The sequence below is a fragment of the Protomyctophum parallelum genome (assembly GCF_964188405.1).
Source record: "Protomyctophum parallelum genome assembly, chromosome: 7".
Lineage (NCBI taxonomy): Eukaryota > Metazoa > Chordata > Actinopteri > Myctophiformes > Myctophidae > Protomyctophum > Protomyctophum parallelum.
The window spans coordinates 36959390-36978322 of NC_139705.1; the positions used below are offsets into that span (position 1 = coordinate 36959390).

Here is an 18933-nt window from a genome sequence, read left to right on the forward strand (position 1 = left end):
AGACAGTTGCAGCCCTACAACACAACACAGTAACAGACAGGTGCAGCCCTACAACACAACACAGTAACACAGACAGTTGCAGCCCTACAACACAACACAGCAACAGACAGTTGCAGCCCTACAACACAACACAGTAACAGACAGTTGCAGCCCTACAACACAACACAGTAACAGACAGTTGCAGCCCTACAACACAACAAAGTAACAGACAGTTGCAGCCCTACAACACAACACAGTAACACAGACAGTTGCAGCCCTACAACACAACACAGTAACAGACAGTTGCAGCCCTACAACACAACACAGTAACAGACAGTTGCAGCCCTACAACACAACACAGTAACAGACAGTTGCAGCCCTACAACACAACACAGTAACAGACAGTTGCAGCCCTACAACACAACACAGTAACAGACAGTTGCAGCCCTACAACACAACACAGTAACACAGTTGCAGCCCTACAACACAACACAGTAACAGATAGTTGCAGCCCTACAACACAACACAGTAACAGACAGTTGCAGCCCTACAACACAACACAGTAACACAGACAGTTGCAGCCCTACAACACAACACAGTAACAGACAGTTGCAGCCTTACAACACAACACAGTAACAGACAGTTGCAGCCCTACAACACAACACAGTAACACAGTTGCAGCCCTACAACACAACACAGTAACACAGACAGTTGCAGCCCTACAACACAACACAGTAACACAGTTGCAGCCTTACAACACAACACAGTAACAGACAGTTGCAGCTCTACAACACAACACAGTAACATAGACAGTGTTTATTTACAGCTCATCATTAGCCTGACACTCAGTCTTAATTTTCATTTCACTCCATTATTCAGAACATGTTTTTTGAGGGGCGCGCCGCTAGCCCATTGGTACAAAATGTGTGTACCGCATTTGTGATGATTTGATTGGCCAGTTTTGTGAGTTTGTGTGATGATTTGATTGGCTGAGCACGGAATGTGATTATGTAAATGGTGCATTTATATAGCGCCTTTATCCAAGGCGCTTTACATAGATTGTGCATTACATTCACCCACACACACATTCATACATCGATGGCGGCGGAAACAATGCAAAGCACCAACCAGCACATCAGGAGCAATGTCAGGAGCACATCAATCACACGAGTGTGATTTTTAATGGGCGTGGCTAGCGATTCAGGGCTGGAGCCATGCTAGCTCATCATTAGAAAGATTACAAAGAGAGATGCTCCTTCATAGGGCGAGGCTTCATTTATACTCTGCAGTAGAACAGTGTGTTGCTTGCTGACATGGGACACCACAGTGCGATGGAGAATAAATTAAGCTTAAGGCTTGGTGGAAGTAGCATCCATAACAGCCGTTTCTCATTAAATAAGTGTCCACAAACACTCTTAATGACTTAATTACTAACTTAATTACTTAATTACTCACTTAAGGACCATAACAGACACATTTTGACTTCTAGCCAGTTAGCAGATTGTCCCTGTCTTCAATAAATGTTGTGTACTTAAGTGTATGCGGTCCATCTTCTAGTAGATCTCAGCCTACATGTTTAAAGATAATATATTTTTTCTTATTTCTTTCTTTTTTTTAAATCACTATGCCATTTATCTATACTGTACTACTGAGTCAGCCATTAATACACCTGGAAATACAGTTCCTTACAAATACTGCACATGACAACATGTCGTATTATGTTCATGTCACTGCCAGACAAGAAATAGCTACACGATAGCGAAAGGAGCAGTTTCCACATGTCACCAAGCACTGAGCCTTGCCACCATGTCAGACACAGGCTGTCACACAGGCACTCAACTGCTGCTGTATTAGCACTATGTATAAACAGGCATGATATCTGCTGCTATGTTGTTGAACTGTTATGTGTCTCCCTTGCATAACAGACCGTGATATTCTGTTTTATATTTTTTTGATCAAGCACCTTATGTAGTCGATATTGTTGTCATGTTAAATCTTTTTTCCCCTCGTTTCTTTCTGTATTCTTACATCTATTTTGAAACGACAAAATTTTCACCCACACTTTCTCCTGACAACAAACCAGAAATTGAAGAAGTTAAAGTTAACGTGACGCTACACCAGAAACTGCTTTGGAGTACTGTAACTAGGCATTACGGTCAATGTCAAAACACTGAATGGGGAAATGCAATCTAGAGGACATGATGGCGTCAAACGGCACTCTGCCTCTCTATCCAGTGCAACGGGGAGCACGTCCGTCTCTTGGATTCTCTCAAACAACGCTTGCTGAAAATCTCATCAAGTCAGAACGGCCAATAACGGCTAATGCAAGCTGCAGGAAATGGAGACTTAATGAAGGGAAGGAGTCGGTGAGAGGTCAGAAGACAACAGAAAGGAGAGATGGGAGGCGGGAGTGAAGATATATAGAGTAGTAGACTATAGAGTATAGTAGATCTGGCAGGGACAAGGAGATTGCTGTTAAGTTAGATTGTGAAACAGAGAGGTGTGCCCTGGTTGTCTCCACCAGGCCGAAGGCATGTGGGGAGAGTATGTTTTGCACTCCGTCCGTCCGTTTGTGTGTCCGTCCGTCCGTGTGTCCGTGAACAGCTAATCTCGGCCACCGTTAACCCGGTCGATGCCAAATTTTGCACACACACTCCCTGGATGCCAACGATGAACCTCTGCCCCAAACTTTCCAGAACGGCCTGTTATAGCGCCACCAGGAGGCCGCTTTGTGCAAAACAAGTTTTTGCACAGTACACCTACAGATTTTGTCCAAACATCACGCAAATTGGTACACACACTCCCTGGATGCCAACGATGAACCTCTGCCCCAAACTTTCCAGAACGGCCTGTTATAGCGCCACCAGGAGGCCGCTTTGTGCAAAACAAGTTTTTGCACAGTACACCTACAGATTTTGTCCAAACATCACGCAAATTGGTACACAGTCTCTCTAGAGCCATTCAACCAAACCGGTCTTTCAGATTTCTCAGACTCCATCCTGATTGGTTAAGATTGGCTTCCAAAGTTCACAGGAGTGCTCAGTTTCAAACAAAATGCTGCAAATCATGAACACATCGCGTGATTTCCATGAAATTGTGCACCCACATTCCCACTAGGCCCAGGACAAAATGCCACATGAACAATTTCAACTCAGCCTCAAGGTGGCGCTATAACTGGCCGAAAAGTGTTTTTACCTCTAACTGCACGGATCTGTGGATAACCTGGTGGAGACCTGTGCCCAGAAGGGCACTTTTTCTAGTTTACATTGAAATACTCATGGTTAAGGAAAGTGGCTAATTCGATTTCATTCGGCATCCCCACCACCATTCAAAGCATGGGTTTGTAACTTTTTATTTAAGAGATCATGTTTAACTGGTAGTGATAATAGAAAGAGCTTCTGTGCCAGAAATCCAGTATCATGTTCTGTGTTTATATCCCCAAGACATTCTAAAACCAGCGCTCTTGTTTTCAAAACAAAGTCATCCCCCCCCCCCCCGAGCCTGAGCCAATTGAAGTGACTAACACCAGAAAGAAGGAAGACAGAGTTGACTGTAAACTAGAATAAACACAGGAGCAGAATTCAGAAGATGGCGAGTGGGGTTGGAATACAGAGGCATACTAGACATGATGACAAGGATAATGCCACACACACACACACACACACACACACACACACACACACACACACACACACACACACACACACACACACACACACACACACACACACACACACACACACACACACACACACACACACACACACACACACACACACACACACACACACACACACACACACACACACACACACACACACACACACGTCGACGAGTACAATTAGAATCAAGAGCAGGTTAAGAGCAGAAAAAACACCAAGTGATGCATTAAGGAGCTGAAAGTAGGTAGTAGATTGAAATGAGGGCCGTTCACACCATGGAAGAGCTATGATGATGACCCTGTAAACATGTCCACACCACAACTATAAGGCAGTGGGATCACTGATCGATAGAAACACGGACGGCCAATACAGATCCACCCCGAATTCACAGGGCGTTACGTTCAGCATGTTTATCTCTGAGGCAAATGTTGTACTTTTACTGCAATACAATTATTTGAAAACTTAAGTTAGCCTACTAGTAATTTGTAGATTTTGATTATAACAAAATACATTAACCACTTCAGCCCTATATACTGTACATTTCGTCATTTGAAAATAGCCGACGCTCGCAATGCGTCATAATGCGATGCATTGTGAACTTTAGCAACCCTCCAGCAACATTTTGAACACTTGTGAAATGGGACATTCTACACAATTAGTACTTTTACTTTTGGTACTTTAAGTACATTTTTATGACAATTCATTGTGGTATGCTACTTTTACAAAAATAAAAAAATGAGTACTTCATCCACCACTGACATCCCCTCAAGCTTAATTTATACTCCATCGCATGGGGGTGTCGCAGCTGTATGTACTGATGGCTACATACAGGCATGCTCTCTCTTGCATTACAGTCAGTCACCATCATGGTTTTGGCCGCTGCTATGTATGCATTTTACGGTTTCCTCAAACCGGTGCCAAGAAGATTTTTAATTACCGCTCGGAATCTCACATAACACTGTCGCTTATGTGGCACTACTGAGCATAATGGAAAACTCATTACTGTACTGTACGGCAAGCATGACTCTCATTGTCCATTCATAGTACTGAACCTCTGGATAATGGCTCATTAGAGTGCCTCGCTTAAAATAAGGTCTTCCTCTAATGAGTGTGTGCGTGCATGTGTGTGTGAGTGCATGTGTGTGTGTGCGTGTGTGTGTGTGCAGGGTATTCACCTAAGTGACCAAAGCACTTGGCTCCCAGGGAAGGGAAATCCTTACTTGAGTTTCCTGGTTTCAACAGGATGGGCGTTGTGTTATTTGTAAGTGTATGCTTATTCACAATATTTCTACTGTATGTACATGTGTGCATGCATAATAACCACAGCTAACTCAGGAAGCATCTGCTTGATGGCATGAGCAATTTCAACAGCCTGGGAGAGGCATTTACGGTGGGAATCATTAGGATATGATGAAAGAAATGCTTTCAGATTGATTACCAGTGCCTCCTTATCTTAATACATTCATTTCACCCTCGGGCGGCCGTAGCTTATTGCAATTTGCAAATTTCAAGGCCCCCTATAACTCTGAGAGTGTACAAATACAGGTCCATTTGGTTCCATGTGTACACTCTGTGAAGTCAACTTAGAAGCACTTCAAGGAACCCTGAGAACCACTGACCACACAGTGGTTAGATAGGCTCGTCTGGTAGGCAGAAGGTCACTGGTTTGTCTCTCAACCCCAGTTTGTCTCCCTGAGCAAGGGACTTTAACCCGCCCACCCCCCTGCTCAGAATCCAGACTAATTTTCTCTTCTTTATTTCACTTCTCTTGTCAGTCGGGCGAGTTTTGTCAAGTTTCTTAATAGCCTTGCATTGCGATACTAATATACCAGTTTCTTATAGGACAGATTATGTCACGGACTTGCAGGCACAGAGGGTTCTGATTGGTCTATGGGCGGAGCCTTCCAATGTAATAATCTGTGGGCGGGGCAGGAGCAGAGCCTTCCGATAAAATTCAAGCCACTTCCCCTTACTGTGATTTGTTGAGTATAGTATCCAGTCAGTTCTGTAGACAGCCAGACTGACCAGTGAAGTGAGGGAGGTGGGGGGGATTTATACTAGTGTCTGAGTGTGATGGCATAAAATCTTCAGAAATTAAACATGGCCTGAGGAGTCAGAAGAATTAACTCACTTTCCCATGAAACACTTGGGCACAATGCTGAGCTTCCGGCGTCTGTCCTTGATGAGGTGTCGGCTTTTGGTCATCATCATGTGATAGAGCTTCTCTCCCTTCTCTGCGATCATGACGTAGGCGTCCCGCTCCATCCCCAGCTTGAGACCTTTCAAAGAAATTACACCCTGAAGTTTAGCCAAGAACAGTCAGTGGTTCAATTTCTCAAACATTTACATTTCAAGGACCCTAGTAACACTCAAGAGTTATAGCAGGTCTATAACTCTTGAGTGTTACTAAGGCTCCATTTAGAACCCACTCAAGAAGGCCTGGCCCGAGGGTCCTTGGACCCCACTTTGAAAGCCACAATGGCAAGAGACTTTAACAGATATTCAAGCTAACAGGTGTCACATTGCAATACATGGTTAGCTTAAAGATCTGAATTAATTAAGCTTAACCTTTCATATCAGACAGACAGACAGACAGACAGAAATCTTTAACTCAAACCCATTATTACTGCCATCATGGCAACTGTAAGGCGAGCAACGTCGACAACAGATGCTGAACAATACAAAGAGCCAACATAAAACACGGAAAATGCTTCGACACTTCAACGCCAGACATGGCATCAAAGTCAGAGGACAGACGCTGTCATTGGGTGGGGGGGGGGGGGGGGTGTGCTTGCCTGGAGGACAACCAACTAGGTTTGTTGTGTTGTGGCGGGCTGCGGCTAGCATGACTTCTGAAAATAATCTGGACGTTACATCTCCCCCATGTTTGTATTCCTCTGCACACCACAATGAGAAGGGTAGGAGGGTGCACTGGGGGACTTTCTTGAGTTGGTTAGCTCACTGAGAAAGTGCTAAACTCTACCAGGGGATGTGTTTAGATGAACTCGACCACAGATAAAACGAACCACCACGAAGGTTTGCAAGAGGCAACTCAAACGATCCATTCAAAGGGGCCATGCAACGATGGAGGTGGGGTTAGATTACATCTGACAGCAGCTGGAGGGAACTCAAACAATGGGTGTCATTGAACAACAGACGGGCCTGTCCAGTGCACAGACCCACGGGCTTTGGGCACAGCTGTCCCAGTTTGTTCAGAACGTCTCCTTAGCGTCCCACTCTCACTAGTAGACCAGTGGTTCTGAAACTTTTTCATGTCAACCCCCATCAGATTTATTTTTATTTTTATTGCATCCTATAGTATAGTAGTATAGTAGTAGTATATAGTATTCTTTAAAAAAGATACACTGTAGACTGATGCTACTGTATCTAGGTTCTTGGTTTACTGACTACTCTATGCATTTGATGTTTGCCATTTTTCCACATTTCTTTCTATTTTTTTTAAAGGCCAATGTATAAGGTTATAAAGTGGTTGAACTGACTAAACTGACTAATTTTACTGGGGACCCTTGGAACCCCCTCAAGGACCCCTGGGGGTCCCCAAACTCAGTGTAGTAGACAGTCAAATCATCAGTGTTGGTTTAAGACTCCTGTGTGTACCACTGTTACAAGACAGATGAGATAATACAACCCTCACACCTCTATAAGGTAATACATAAGTAAATTAAACTGGAACTGTTCATTTAACTCTGACAGTGTAAAAATAAGTGCTACAGTCATTTAACTCGGAAATTGTAAACAAAAGACGGCCCTGAACGCTGGCTTTTCACCCACCATAAACCATTAACACTCCTAATGTCAATGTCCTCCTTTATCCCACCTTCAGAGTTCAAATCAACACTCCACATTTTACTGTGTACTGGAACAATGAACCACTCTGTGAGAGCGCCAAATGACCCGACAGCAACACTCTGAAAACGTTACATTTTAACCCCACATGCCAGGAACGGAGAATACCACTAAATCACAAGGAGATAAAGGAGGAAATTGTCATTAGGGGGTATCATTTGGTAAATCATGTAGTTGTTCAGATGGGGGCAGAAACAGGTAAAAGGTTCATAAACTGGTTTAGGGGTCTGGACGGTGGGTGGGGGGAGTGCGTTGCAGGGCACTGTGGCTAATCTGGCATCTGTTAACATGAGGCTGATTTCCGCCAAGCTGTAACATGATACACATGCCAGCCGCAGCACTTCTTCATACGCAGTCCGTTTTCACAACCAGATCAGGTGCTGACACCCCGGAACTCTGCCCCTGATAGTTTACTTACGTACGTATGTACAGCCCACATTAGAACACATCCGTTTTTCTAGCGGTGGACAACTCAAAATGCAATGTAAATGAACATGTGTTCATACATGTAATCACATATAATTAATGTGAACATCTTATTTGGTCACCGTTATACAAAGCTCAACCAGCACATGAGTACAACTACAACCCATCTCCCAAACTGTCAGTCATGGACTATTGAGGTCAATACATTTTTTGTTTTTGTTTGATATGCAGTAACCGGTACTGATAAGCATAAGGAGCTATTTAGAGAATATATTTTCTACCAAAAACCATCATTACAAATAATGGTGATTATAACATTAAGCAATTTAATCAGGGCGATCACTTACAATGCCCATAATCATGCAGCCAGAGTAGGCACGCAAATGGTGTAATCACCTTAAGTCCTTTTCACACAGGAAGCAATTGATGCATCTAGTCATTATGAATTTTAAATGAGGCGATCGGACACTTAGGGGGCAACCTGACAGGCACCACGACAAGTGGGCACAATCCAGTGTCACATTTGTGCTCGTCTCACGCACACGACCGTCCGCTACCAGACACCGCTACCAGACAACTTCTTTCTATGCAACACGTAGAAACGCATCTATTCACAGCGCAGTGCGACCCTACAAATCCAAGTAAGTAAACAGTTGTAGTGTTGCTCCCTGTATGAAAAGACCTTTAGTCTGTAGAGGTACAGACACAGAGAGATATATATCGAGATATATATCGCTCAAATTAATTTTATTCCCAAATTGGATTGAAGAGAGACAGTCCACACGGGACTTGTATTGCTAACGTTTGTTAATGGATAAATCAGACATGGGAGAAAACAATGAAACTGTAGCCTACATCATTATTGTACAACAATACTGTATCGTGTGGCAAACCAGGGGAAACAGCCAGGCCTATTCCCCACATAACGAGGCTGGGGGAGGTGATAGAGGGAGTATATCACCCTGTACAGATATTGCAGCCAATGGGAGTCTGGACATGGACGCACCTGCAGCCAGTAAGGCAATCACCAGAAGCTGTTAAAGAGCCGACGCCCAAGCTGTCTGGTGAGTCAGTGTGAACTAATGGAGGAGTGAGAAAGGAGGAATCTCTGTTCATGAGGAGGCTGGGATGAGGGAGATCTCTCAAGTGAGTACAAGACTAAATCAAACCTTTGGACCCACTTGGATGTGCTGTGCGTGTACTGTGGCTCACCTGGTCTTGTTCTCTCTCCCTCCCTCCTAGGCCAACTGAACTGGAGAGCCTACAGCACTCTCCCCCAACTAAAATAGTCACTGGCTCTCTCTCTGCTCTACCCACAGGACGGCAAGACTAGAAGCCTAAGCCCCTGAGAAGAGGACCCTTTGTTGATGTTTTGCCCCATTTCCCTTTTCCCGGACACTTTAAATAAAAGACACTTTAAGTTTATGTTGAAGCTGACTCTGAGCCTCTTATTTTACTGTGAATCTGTACCTATTTTCCCCTGGGTTGCCACAATCGGTATAGTATCGGATAGGCCCTTATTTGGTCATATCGGTTCATATTGGTATCGGCAAATATGCCAGTCTAACCACAGATCCGGCACAGGGGTAAGGGGTCTACAGTTGACACTATGGCAGGTAAATAAAATGTTGGGACATGTGGAGTTTGCTTTGGAGTTGCCCAAACTGCAAGTGCACATTTGAGTCAGGAGTCTGCTATAAACACAACACGAGATATATAGCTAGATAGCTATAAACACTATTCCCGGTCGGTGGACTTCAAAATAAGATCTTTTTTCTTTTTGTATTATTATAAATATTATTCTCTGGTATTGGTTTTCGGAATCGGTAACGGCTAACACAGAAATTGTGGTATCGGGATCGGATCAGAAACTAAAACAGTGTATCGGGACATCCCTAGTTAAAACAATTTAGTATTTTGTAAAAATGTTCTATTATGATGGTAATCATTGCTACAGAGTTTGTGTTAGGTAATAAGGGTCTCTTCAGCTCTTTAATGAACAGAAAATACATTTTAAAGGAGAACCCTTTTCATTCCAAGAACCAAGTCCAATTTTGTTTTGTTTGTTTGTTTGTTTCATGACATCCAATTTAACTTGTTTATCTTGTATTCTGCGTTTTCTCTCTTGATTGGCATCCCGACAAATCCTGAATATAGAGCAATTTAAAGGAGCATTCAGTGATTTGGGTGATTTGGAAAACCCCCCGGTCCGCCCCGGTAGCTGTTGGCCTTCGTGTGCAGGGCAACAGCACGCACACGAAGGCCCGCCCCCGCTCAATCATGATTGGCGGAAGGCCCCTCTCTATACTGATTGGATGAAGGCTGGGCCACCTAGCCAAAAACGAAACCTACGTTAATTTGACCACCAGGGGTTAACTGGGGACAGAGAGGAACTCCTTATATGGTCAGCACACTCTATAGTAGGGAGGATTATCACAACAAAACAAAAAAAGAAGTGTCACTGGTGCAGGGGACAAATGTCCCCAAGGGGACAATGCAGTCAAAGTAAAATCAAATAAAATCTTTGTTATACAACAGTGTTGCAGGCCACCAAAAATAGCAGATTGCATTTTTAGATCGCTTTTAGATATAAAGTAAACACTCACTCTCTCGCTGCTCTCGTTCCCTCAAGATAGCGTCCAACCACCTCTGTTTGTCATCTGTGTTCTTGGCCATGCAGACAAACCACTTGTTCTTCGCCGTGTTGTGAATCTTCCAACCGTTGGTCACCGTGTAGTTGTTGCTGTGATAGTCCGCTGGAAGGATCACAATGTATCATTAAAACATTGGAACTAGCGTCCATATTCTGGGACGAACATTTGGCGATCAAAAGGAAAACAGGAGGAGGCCTAGTATAGAGCCCTGGGGTACTGCGGTCAAGTATTACGTATAAGTGGTCAAAGAAACGGGTCTTCTCCAATGTAATTTCAACATTCACACACACCCATTCCATTTTAAATCACTTTTAACACCAGATAATCGTCAAAAGAAAAAGGTACTATTTTCTGATAGCTGTGTTATTTCAGTAACAGAGGTCTTCCGGTCTCTCCAACACTAAACAGAAAATACACGTTCAGGACAGGATTTATCCAAACAGGAGAGAGAACTCCACAAAGACTGTTCAGGTTCCAAGCTTGTCATTTTGTTTGTTTAGTCACTTCCAAAGTCACTTGTTTGTCCAGTATCCTGTATGAGTTCTCATCCTGATTGGAACAAAATAGTATCCTGAGATGTATTTTCAATGTTTGAGATGGGGAGACTCTGGTTACTGATGAAACATTCTATAGCAATATATAATCGAAATATAGAGCTATTGAACATTTATTGTAACAAAATTATAACACACCCTTTTAATAAAGCAAAGACTTGAGAAAACTGGGCTTTGCCAGTTAAACATATATTTTATAAGATGAGTTAAATTGACACAGAGACTTCTACACAATAGAATGATGATCAGTGTTCATTTATACATTTGTAACTCTGGGGGTGTAGAGATTACATTTGTATACTCAGATGAACACAAGATTTTACTTTGTACAGTGCAGTGCAGTGAAAGGTCGTCGTTTCATTGACTCTCTTTCTCATCACGTTCTAATTTGAAGCCCCATTCAGCTGCAGGTGACTGTGTGCTGAATAATGAATGCATTCATCATACTATAGGTTACAGGAATAGATGTGTAAACCCAGTAGCCCACGAGTCCTGTCCTGAGAGATTGAGTAAGAGGAAATAGATGTTTAAGACCACCGGTCCTGTCCTGAGAGATGGAGTGACACGACAGGCAAAGGCAAAATCCTAGTCCAGCATCTCCAAAAGTCCACCAATTAGCCATGTTGTCAAAATCAATTAAATCAATTTGAAAAACTAAATCAAAATAGCCAATTTGCTATCTTTGTAAAGTTTTCAGCTACTAGAGGTTTGGGGACACTACACGGCCCATGTCACACTCCTGACTATGTCTGAGTCATAGGGGGCTTTGTCCGTTGTACCCGCCTGTCTGTGTCCCTTTGTCTGTCAACTGTGTCCCTTTTATTCCCATTTACTGGTAGAGATCTCTGGATCTGTCAGTCCTTGTCCCTTTTATGCCCACTGGATATCAGAACTACTCAAAGGTGGGCAATGCATTTCTTTTCTTTTCCTTTTCCTTTCCACTGCACAAGCAGAGTTTGAAGTCGTTTGGCGCGATAAAATGCATTATGCACATATACACAATTACACAGCAAGCTCTTGTCCCTTTTATGCCCATGGAGATTGCTCAACAGTGTAAGGTCAATATATGTGCCCAATGTCCATATATGGAGCATTGGAGCGGACTGATTTGTTCGTGCCTGGCTGAAGCCTTGACGACACATTGAGGTTAGACAATACCAGAGCCGTGGAAGAAGAGTGGCGACACGCTTTGATCTCACAGCAAAGCGGGGTGGCTATAGTTCCAAACATTGGAACCATCCCATTGAGATAGAACGAGCATGTCCGCATTCCATTGTTACAATGGGAGTCAACGCTAGTGTCATCACTCTCATACTAGATCACGCTGGACAATATGCTCCATATTTGACCACAATCCTTATATGGATATAATAATGATATGCCCACATTAGGGAAACCAGGTTGGAAGTGGTCAGAGCCAGGAAGTGGTTAAACAAATCTGACACCTGAGCTACATAATTGCCATATGCCAATACCGATGTAGTCAAATAATATATATCTGCAAGATCAATATAGGCTCTATAGAAATATGAAATCTTATGTAGGTAAAAATATGTGTTATAAACAAACTGGAAACTGGAGATTCCAGTTTTCCACAGATAACTCCTAACTGTTTGCAAGCCATTCAGTAAACCACACAATCACGGCGTCATCTCAATCCCTCGCCAGATAGCGGGACCGCACAGTGAAGCGTGTTGAATACTTCGAGACCCCTGCTTCTGAGAATTAGGCATGTTTTTGTTTGTGGTTTTCCTCTTCAACGGTCTCACTGCAACAGCCAACATAAGCCACAGTCAAAGAGAAACAAGGCGTGGAAGCTTGTGAACCACGTTGTCCGGCCCCTCACTGTCGAAAAACAGAAGACACGTGAGAGACAGAGACAGAGAGAGAGAAGGAATTAACTCTTTTTTTTAACCTTAATTAACCTTTTAGCCTTATTTCCGTTTTCTCATTGTATTTCATTACAGTACTTGTTGTTGCAGTCTTGCAGATCATATATCACACAACCATGCTTGTACTGCACCTGCTGTAAGTGAGTGACAAATAAGTGTGTGCGAAAGAGAGCGAGCGAGCTGAACAATGTGTTTACTCCTGAGGCATACACTAACCACATAGCCTCACTGGCTAGCCTCTGTTTGATTTGTTTCACATGCTAGCCCATAAGAAACCACCAAAGATAATACATTCAGATTATAGGCTATTCACAAAGCTTTGATCTCAACCTGCTTTGCCTGCCAGTGTGGCTCAGAGAGAAGATGGCGAGATGATGATATGGAGGAGATTGCTGCTACATCTTCTGAGACCGTGAGAATGTCTTTCTGCTCTCAAAAAATGCCAAGCACCATATTGTTTATCCCCCTGCCTCCCAAAATTCTTACAATTAACCACTTAACCCTATATAAACTGTGTTGACCGGTGTTTCCCAGGGGTCTATACTAGACGCCCTACTACTCTCGATACCAAATTTCTTTGCGGACAATTAGCCAATCTACAATCTCGCAACACGTAGAGACGGCGAAATCCCCACAGATACAAAGGATAAGGGCACATTTGACAGCCGACATCTATGTTATTTCATCACGAACTTGTTGTTTTAGTACGAGTATAAAGTATAAATGGACAGCCGTAGCTGAGGGCGTAGAGAGGGAATGGGAAGGTTGCCAGTTGGACCCTCTGCTCACTCTACGGTCCACTCGCTCAAATGAGGCTTTGCTCTGCTGGACTTGGCTCACACGCACCTGTTCCATCTTCCACGTTCTCCACTTCCATCACCTCCGTGTTGATCCGTCCTCTGAACACATAGAGAGGGCCGTTGATGGACTTGGTCCTCTTGCTTGACTTCTTTCCAGAAACTCTGGGAGAACGAGACACAACACCAACAGTTTAACTATGAGAGGCAAATATCTGCTGCCAGCTCCCCTGCTGTGAGAAATGACTTGGTCTTTAAAACACACACATATATACATTCACAGGCATGTAGGGTTTTTTCTTGTTTTTGTTTGCATACTAATGACTTCTCTACACAAATAGGAAAATCGGGAAATTAGCTCAAATTTTCCAGCTTGGCGAAAAGGGGAATTCTCTCAGCTAAATTGAATAACATTTATTTTTCCAGCAGTTTGCTGGAGTTTCTCACCTGGACTTTCTTTTGCAGTAGACAAGGAGGTTGTCGAATAGGAAGAAGACGCGCTCCTGGATGTTGCCTGCTGAGATTTTCAGGAGGTTGCCGTGCAGGAGCAACTCTGTGGAAATATCTGTGAGGTTGGTCCCCTGAAAGAGAAGAGGAGATGGAAATGTATCACAAAGGTGGAACGAACCTCCATGAGGTTTGAAATGCAGTTTTCAGCTCGCATTACTACTAGAGACCTACCGATATCATTCTGGCATCATTCATACATCGCCGGCATCCGTACCGGCAACTAATGCAGCCAATGTGTTTTAGGCCCAATCCCAATTCCTTTTTTAACCCTACCCCTCAGCCCTTGCCCCTTCCCCTTGTCCCTACATAATGAGTGTCAAGGGGTAGGGAGATAAATCATCCCCCTAGGAATTGGAACGTTCCTAAATATTGAACGTCCCTTGTAGAAATTGATATATAACCTGTTCTCAGAAAATAGCTGATCTGCAAGCTCACTACAGGCCAGTGGTCCCCAAACTTTGATGGCATTTCTGTCTCTAGGACCCCCAATTTATATTGTAAAATCAATGTTAATTAACTCTGAGAGTGTACAAACTATCATTTAGCCCATAACCCACTTTGGAAACTACTTTCCATTTGATTTAAGCTGTAGAGATGGAACGTAAATATAACATTGCTGTGGTTATGATGAAATAAATATATTGTAATTTTGTCTCATGTTGGTAGCCCATGTATGTAATTCAGCTAGATATAGCTCATTCTGACACCTGCTCAACAGTTGTACCTGATTAATTGATTGTTTGTATAGCATGGGTACAGATATATATACAGGGTTAGAAAAAGGAAAAACAATTTACAGTATAGAAAGAAGGGGCTGTGGTCACTGTTCATTGTTTTTAATATCATTAAGAACAGAGTAATTTTCTATCAATGAAAAAGCCATCGTGATTCATCTCCATCCAATGTATAGTCTGCACGGCAGCTTGCAATCTGTTCTGTAGCTGGTTTGCCTGGGGAAAAAAACAACACCATTGCTAATTAGTTATGTAAGTTTTGCAACTTGTGGGGATTAGCTTAACATTGGTCATGATAAAACCATAGCTATAACTGCAGCGCGAGTAGCCAACGTTATGCAGTGACAGCGTTATGTAGGTACAGTAGGCTATTTCACGGCTTTTAAGAGCTCCAAAACTGCAGAATGTTGACATATCGTGGTCTGGGGGGTCGGACTGATGCCTGCTAATAAGCTAGCTTGCATCCGTGTTGTATCACCGGCGCACCGGCGATAAATAAAAAAGAATAAAGCGCCGATGCGGCGCCAAATGAATGGGTAACGTTGTATGAATGCAACGCCGTATCATATCGTTAGTTCACGTGAGGTAATGTTAACCTTTGCTAGAGATTGCGATAATTTTGGCGATGCAGATTGTTAATACATTCAAATAATATTGGTTATTATAATATTTTTCCATAATAAAGGACATAAAAGGCTTCTTACCTCGTCCGCCTTTCAGCCCTCACTGCCCCTCAGTGATGTTGCTCCGTTTGAAGTCCCGTCGAGATATCCCTTCAAACGAAGGGGATTCTAGCCCTAACCCTCGGCCCTACCCCTCGCTCCAAAGACAATTGAGATAACCCTTCCCCCTCACGTGAACGCGCATAAGCAAGGGCAAGGGCTAAGGGCCAGGACGAAGGGAGAAATTGGGATTGAGCCTTTTAGTCATTATAAGCGGATGGTTTCAAAATATTTCACACATTTTCAGAAATAGCAGATCTACAAGCTCAATTGTGAGCTCACAAGCTTACTTGTGTTCTTACATACCTAAATGAATTTGTTTATTCATCTGTGTCTATTTTAATTTATTTGCTTACTTATACGTTTAATTTTTTCAAGTAGGAAAAAAGATAGCGCATGCACATCCACGTGGCCCTGGTGCAGGACAAGCAGCAGTTCAACAGGTGGAAATAATGTTCGTATGACTGCAAAAGCTCTGGTGTTTTTTATTGCCGTCAACATTTAGATCACTCACTGAAAAATACAGCAGAGCTTTTGCAGTAATAGCGGGCGGTGTGCAGACTTCATTTTCTCCCGTCAAAGCGTCTGCGTCCGTGTACCATTTCATGAATCAGTAGATTCCTCTGACCATTTTGGGTCAGAAGGGTCAAAGGTCACAATCAACGTCAGGATCAAAATTGAGAACGGTTAGTTGGCTCAACTTGGCTGCCCTCACAGAAGAAGAAAAAACTGTCCACAACATAATCCACTGGTAAACATCAAAGTTACATAATCAATAATTGCTGCCAATTGCGTTTTAATTATAACGATAATTAATCACATGAACCCTATAGCATCCCTAGTCTTACTCACAATGCTTTGCAACATGACACATTGTGAGCTTGCAGATCTGCCATTTTCGTTTTCACTATTAACACAATGACGGGTTTATGTGCGATTGATTGAAGAGGCTTCGTTGCCAAAAATGCTTTTCAAAAACACTTGCGTCCACAAATTATTTGATTTGAGCACAGCACGGGATTGTTAACGTCTGAAGTCTGCATCCCATCTTGAAAAACTGACAACTTTTCATGAAACAATGCGATGCAGCTGTAAAAACATTTAGTTTTCATTCCATTGTTAGTGAAATCAAAGACCAAGAACTCCAACTGACTAGAGCACACAGTTTACAGTGTGCCGCCTCACACACTGCCATATCCCTGACCTTTACGCATGAAGCACAACTCATTGTGAATGCACTGAGTGACGCCAGCCCTGCTGCACAGCTGGAGGCGTTGGGTTCATATTGAATGTTTAAAGTAAAGAGAACTGAAACAAACAAACTAACAAAACAAACATCTAATTGGTTAATTTACTCCAACTTGTCAAATTACATCAGGCCGGTTACCACATTTATGGTGGCAGTGAAATTCCCATGAAAAGTCAATGTATGTTAGTTTGACAGGCTGCCATCACTGAATATCTCAAGATGAATTCGCAACAATAACAATACATGGTCAACTTTAATTGAATCTTCAAACTGAATGTTTATGAAAGTGACTACGCCACCACTACACTACATGTAAAAAACATAAATGAATGCAGATGAGTGTGTCAATTTAACTAAACATGTCTCAGGCCTGTGGACATCTTTCTCCAGAACTTGTGGAATAAGTGAGTGTGCGTGCGTGCGTGCGTGCGTCCGTGTCTCTGCATGTGTGTGTGCGCGCATGCGTGTGGCGCGACACTCAAACACCAAACCTATTTGGAATTCAGCGCCGAAAGGCCTGTGGGTATGTTTGTGACGGACATTCAGAGCTACAGTATAATGTTGCACTCCATTGATTCAATCTCATATTTAACAGCCCTGAGTGGAGGCAGGGGTGGGTGCTTCAAGGAAATGAGTTTGCCTGTGGGCTAGGTTGAGTGTGAGTGTGAGTGTGAGTGTGTGTGTGTGTGTGTGTGTGTGTGTGTGTGTGTGTGTGTGTGTGTGTCAGTAAATGTATGGGTGTGTCTGTGAGGTGCATCAAAGCAGTGATAATGCATTTGAGCCTGACTGTGCACTATTAACTTCCATTATGAGTATGACTAGAGGTGATTAGCCAGTATAAGAGAGGAGAAGAGGAGGAGAGGCTAATGCCTGAATTGATTCAGCTACTGAGAGACAGACAGACAGACAGACAGACAGACAGACAGACAGACAGACAGACAGACAGACAGACAAGAAAAATAGACAGTGCTAAAAGGATGTCAGTGTGGTAAATAAATCCAATTACAGAAGTATTACTTTCACCGATATATCAGAAGAGAAATGAGAAAGCATAATCCATATTCACTCCGTAAACGCACTCATTTTGAATACATTGGACAAGCAATTACCAATTGAAATGGTGACATTTTTCAAAGAAGAGCGGACCCCTCTTTTTCTGAGAAGACTTTATGCATCTGAGCCTGGAGCCCCCCATCCCCTCGGAGTCTTCTGATTGGGTAGGATGCCAGTTGGCATGCCCGTTGGCACACTGAGTGGGCAGATTGTCCACTCGGTGCCTGGGAAGACAAGGCTTCCGTTGTGGTGGGTGAGGGCGGCGTGAAAAATGTGCTAGGCGCTCTGCTTAGCTTTCACGCACTGTCCGAGGCCCCCTCGCAGAAGAGCACTAATTTAACTCTTAAGGGTTAAATGAACACTTTCCGTTTTACCTTGGACTGAATGAAAAAGCGCTTAAAGTCTCAGATAGATGGTGAAGTCTTTTGCTGAAAGTAGTCTGGATGGGTTTTGTCACCGGAGTGAGAAGCAGTTAATCGGACACTGAGGATTTTAACAACGTGAGGACGCTCCATTTAGCCCAGTCTGTTGTCCAGCCTGTCACCCAGCACTGACCAATTAACTGAAAACATATCAAAACGGTTATTTAGAACCAATAACAGACTTAACCCATTTAGACTAGACTTAGAAAATGTTTTCTGAAATACTATATCAGTGGTGCTCAATATTTCATGTCAAGGACCCCAGAAACTATGTAATTGGCCGCCAACCCCCATTTGAAAATATGTTGTTCCAGGGACCCCCCGGAAGCAAAGATTTGAGTTAAAAACGTTCGCTGTGAATGATATATTCAAAGATTTGCACTACATTTTCACGATTTTTCAAAAATAGCAG

At 43.0% G+C, this 18933-nt stretch overlaps 1 protein-coding gene across 1 annotated transcript in view; it reads right to left on the minus strand.

Moving 5' to 3' along the window:
• The window catches only part of prex1 (phosphatidylinositol-3,4,5-trisphosphate-dependent Rac exchange factor 1), a 111757-nt gene that overhangs the window by 58710 nt on the left and 34114 nt on the right, over window positions 1–18933 (minus strand). The window contains exons 7-10 of the mRNA XM_083770139.1: window positions 14279–14412; window positions 13881–13996; window positions 10541–10690; window positions 5773–5920 (exon numbers count right to left, since the gene is read on the minus strand). Of these exons, the coding sequence (XP_083626265.1) occupies window positions 5773–5920; window positions 10541–10690; window positions 13881–13996; window positions 14279–14412 (548 nt within the window). The remainder of the gene's footprint in view (window positions 1–5772; window positions 5921–10540; window positions 10691–13880; window positions 13997–14278; window positions 14413–18933) is intronic.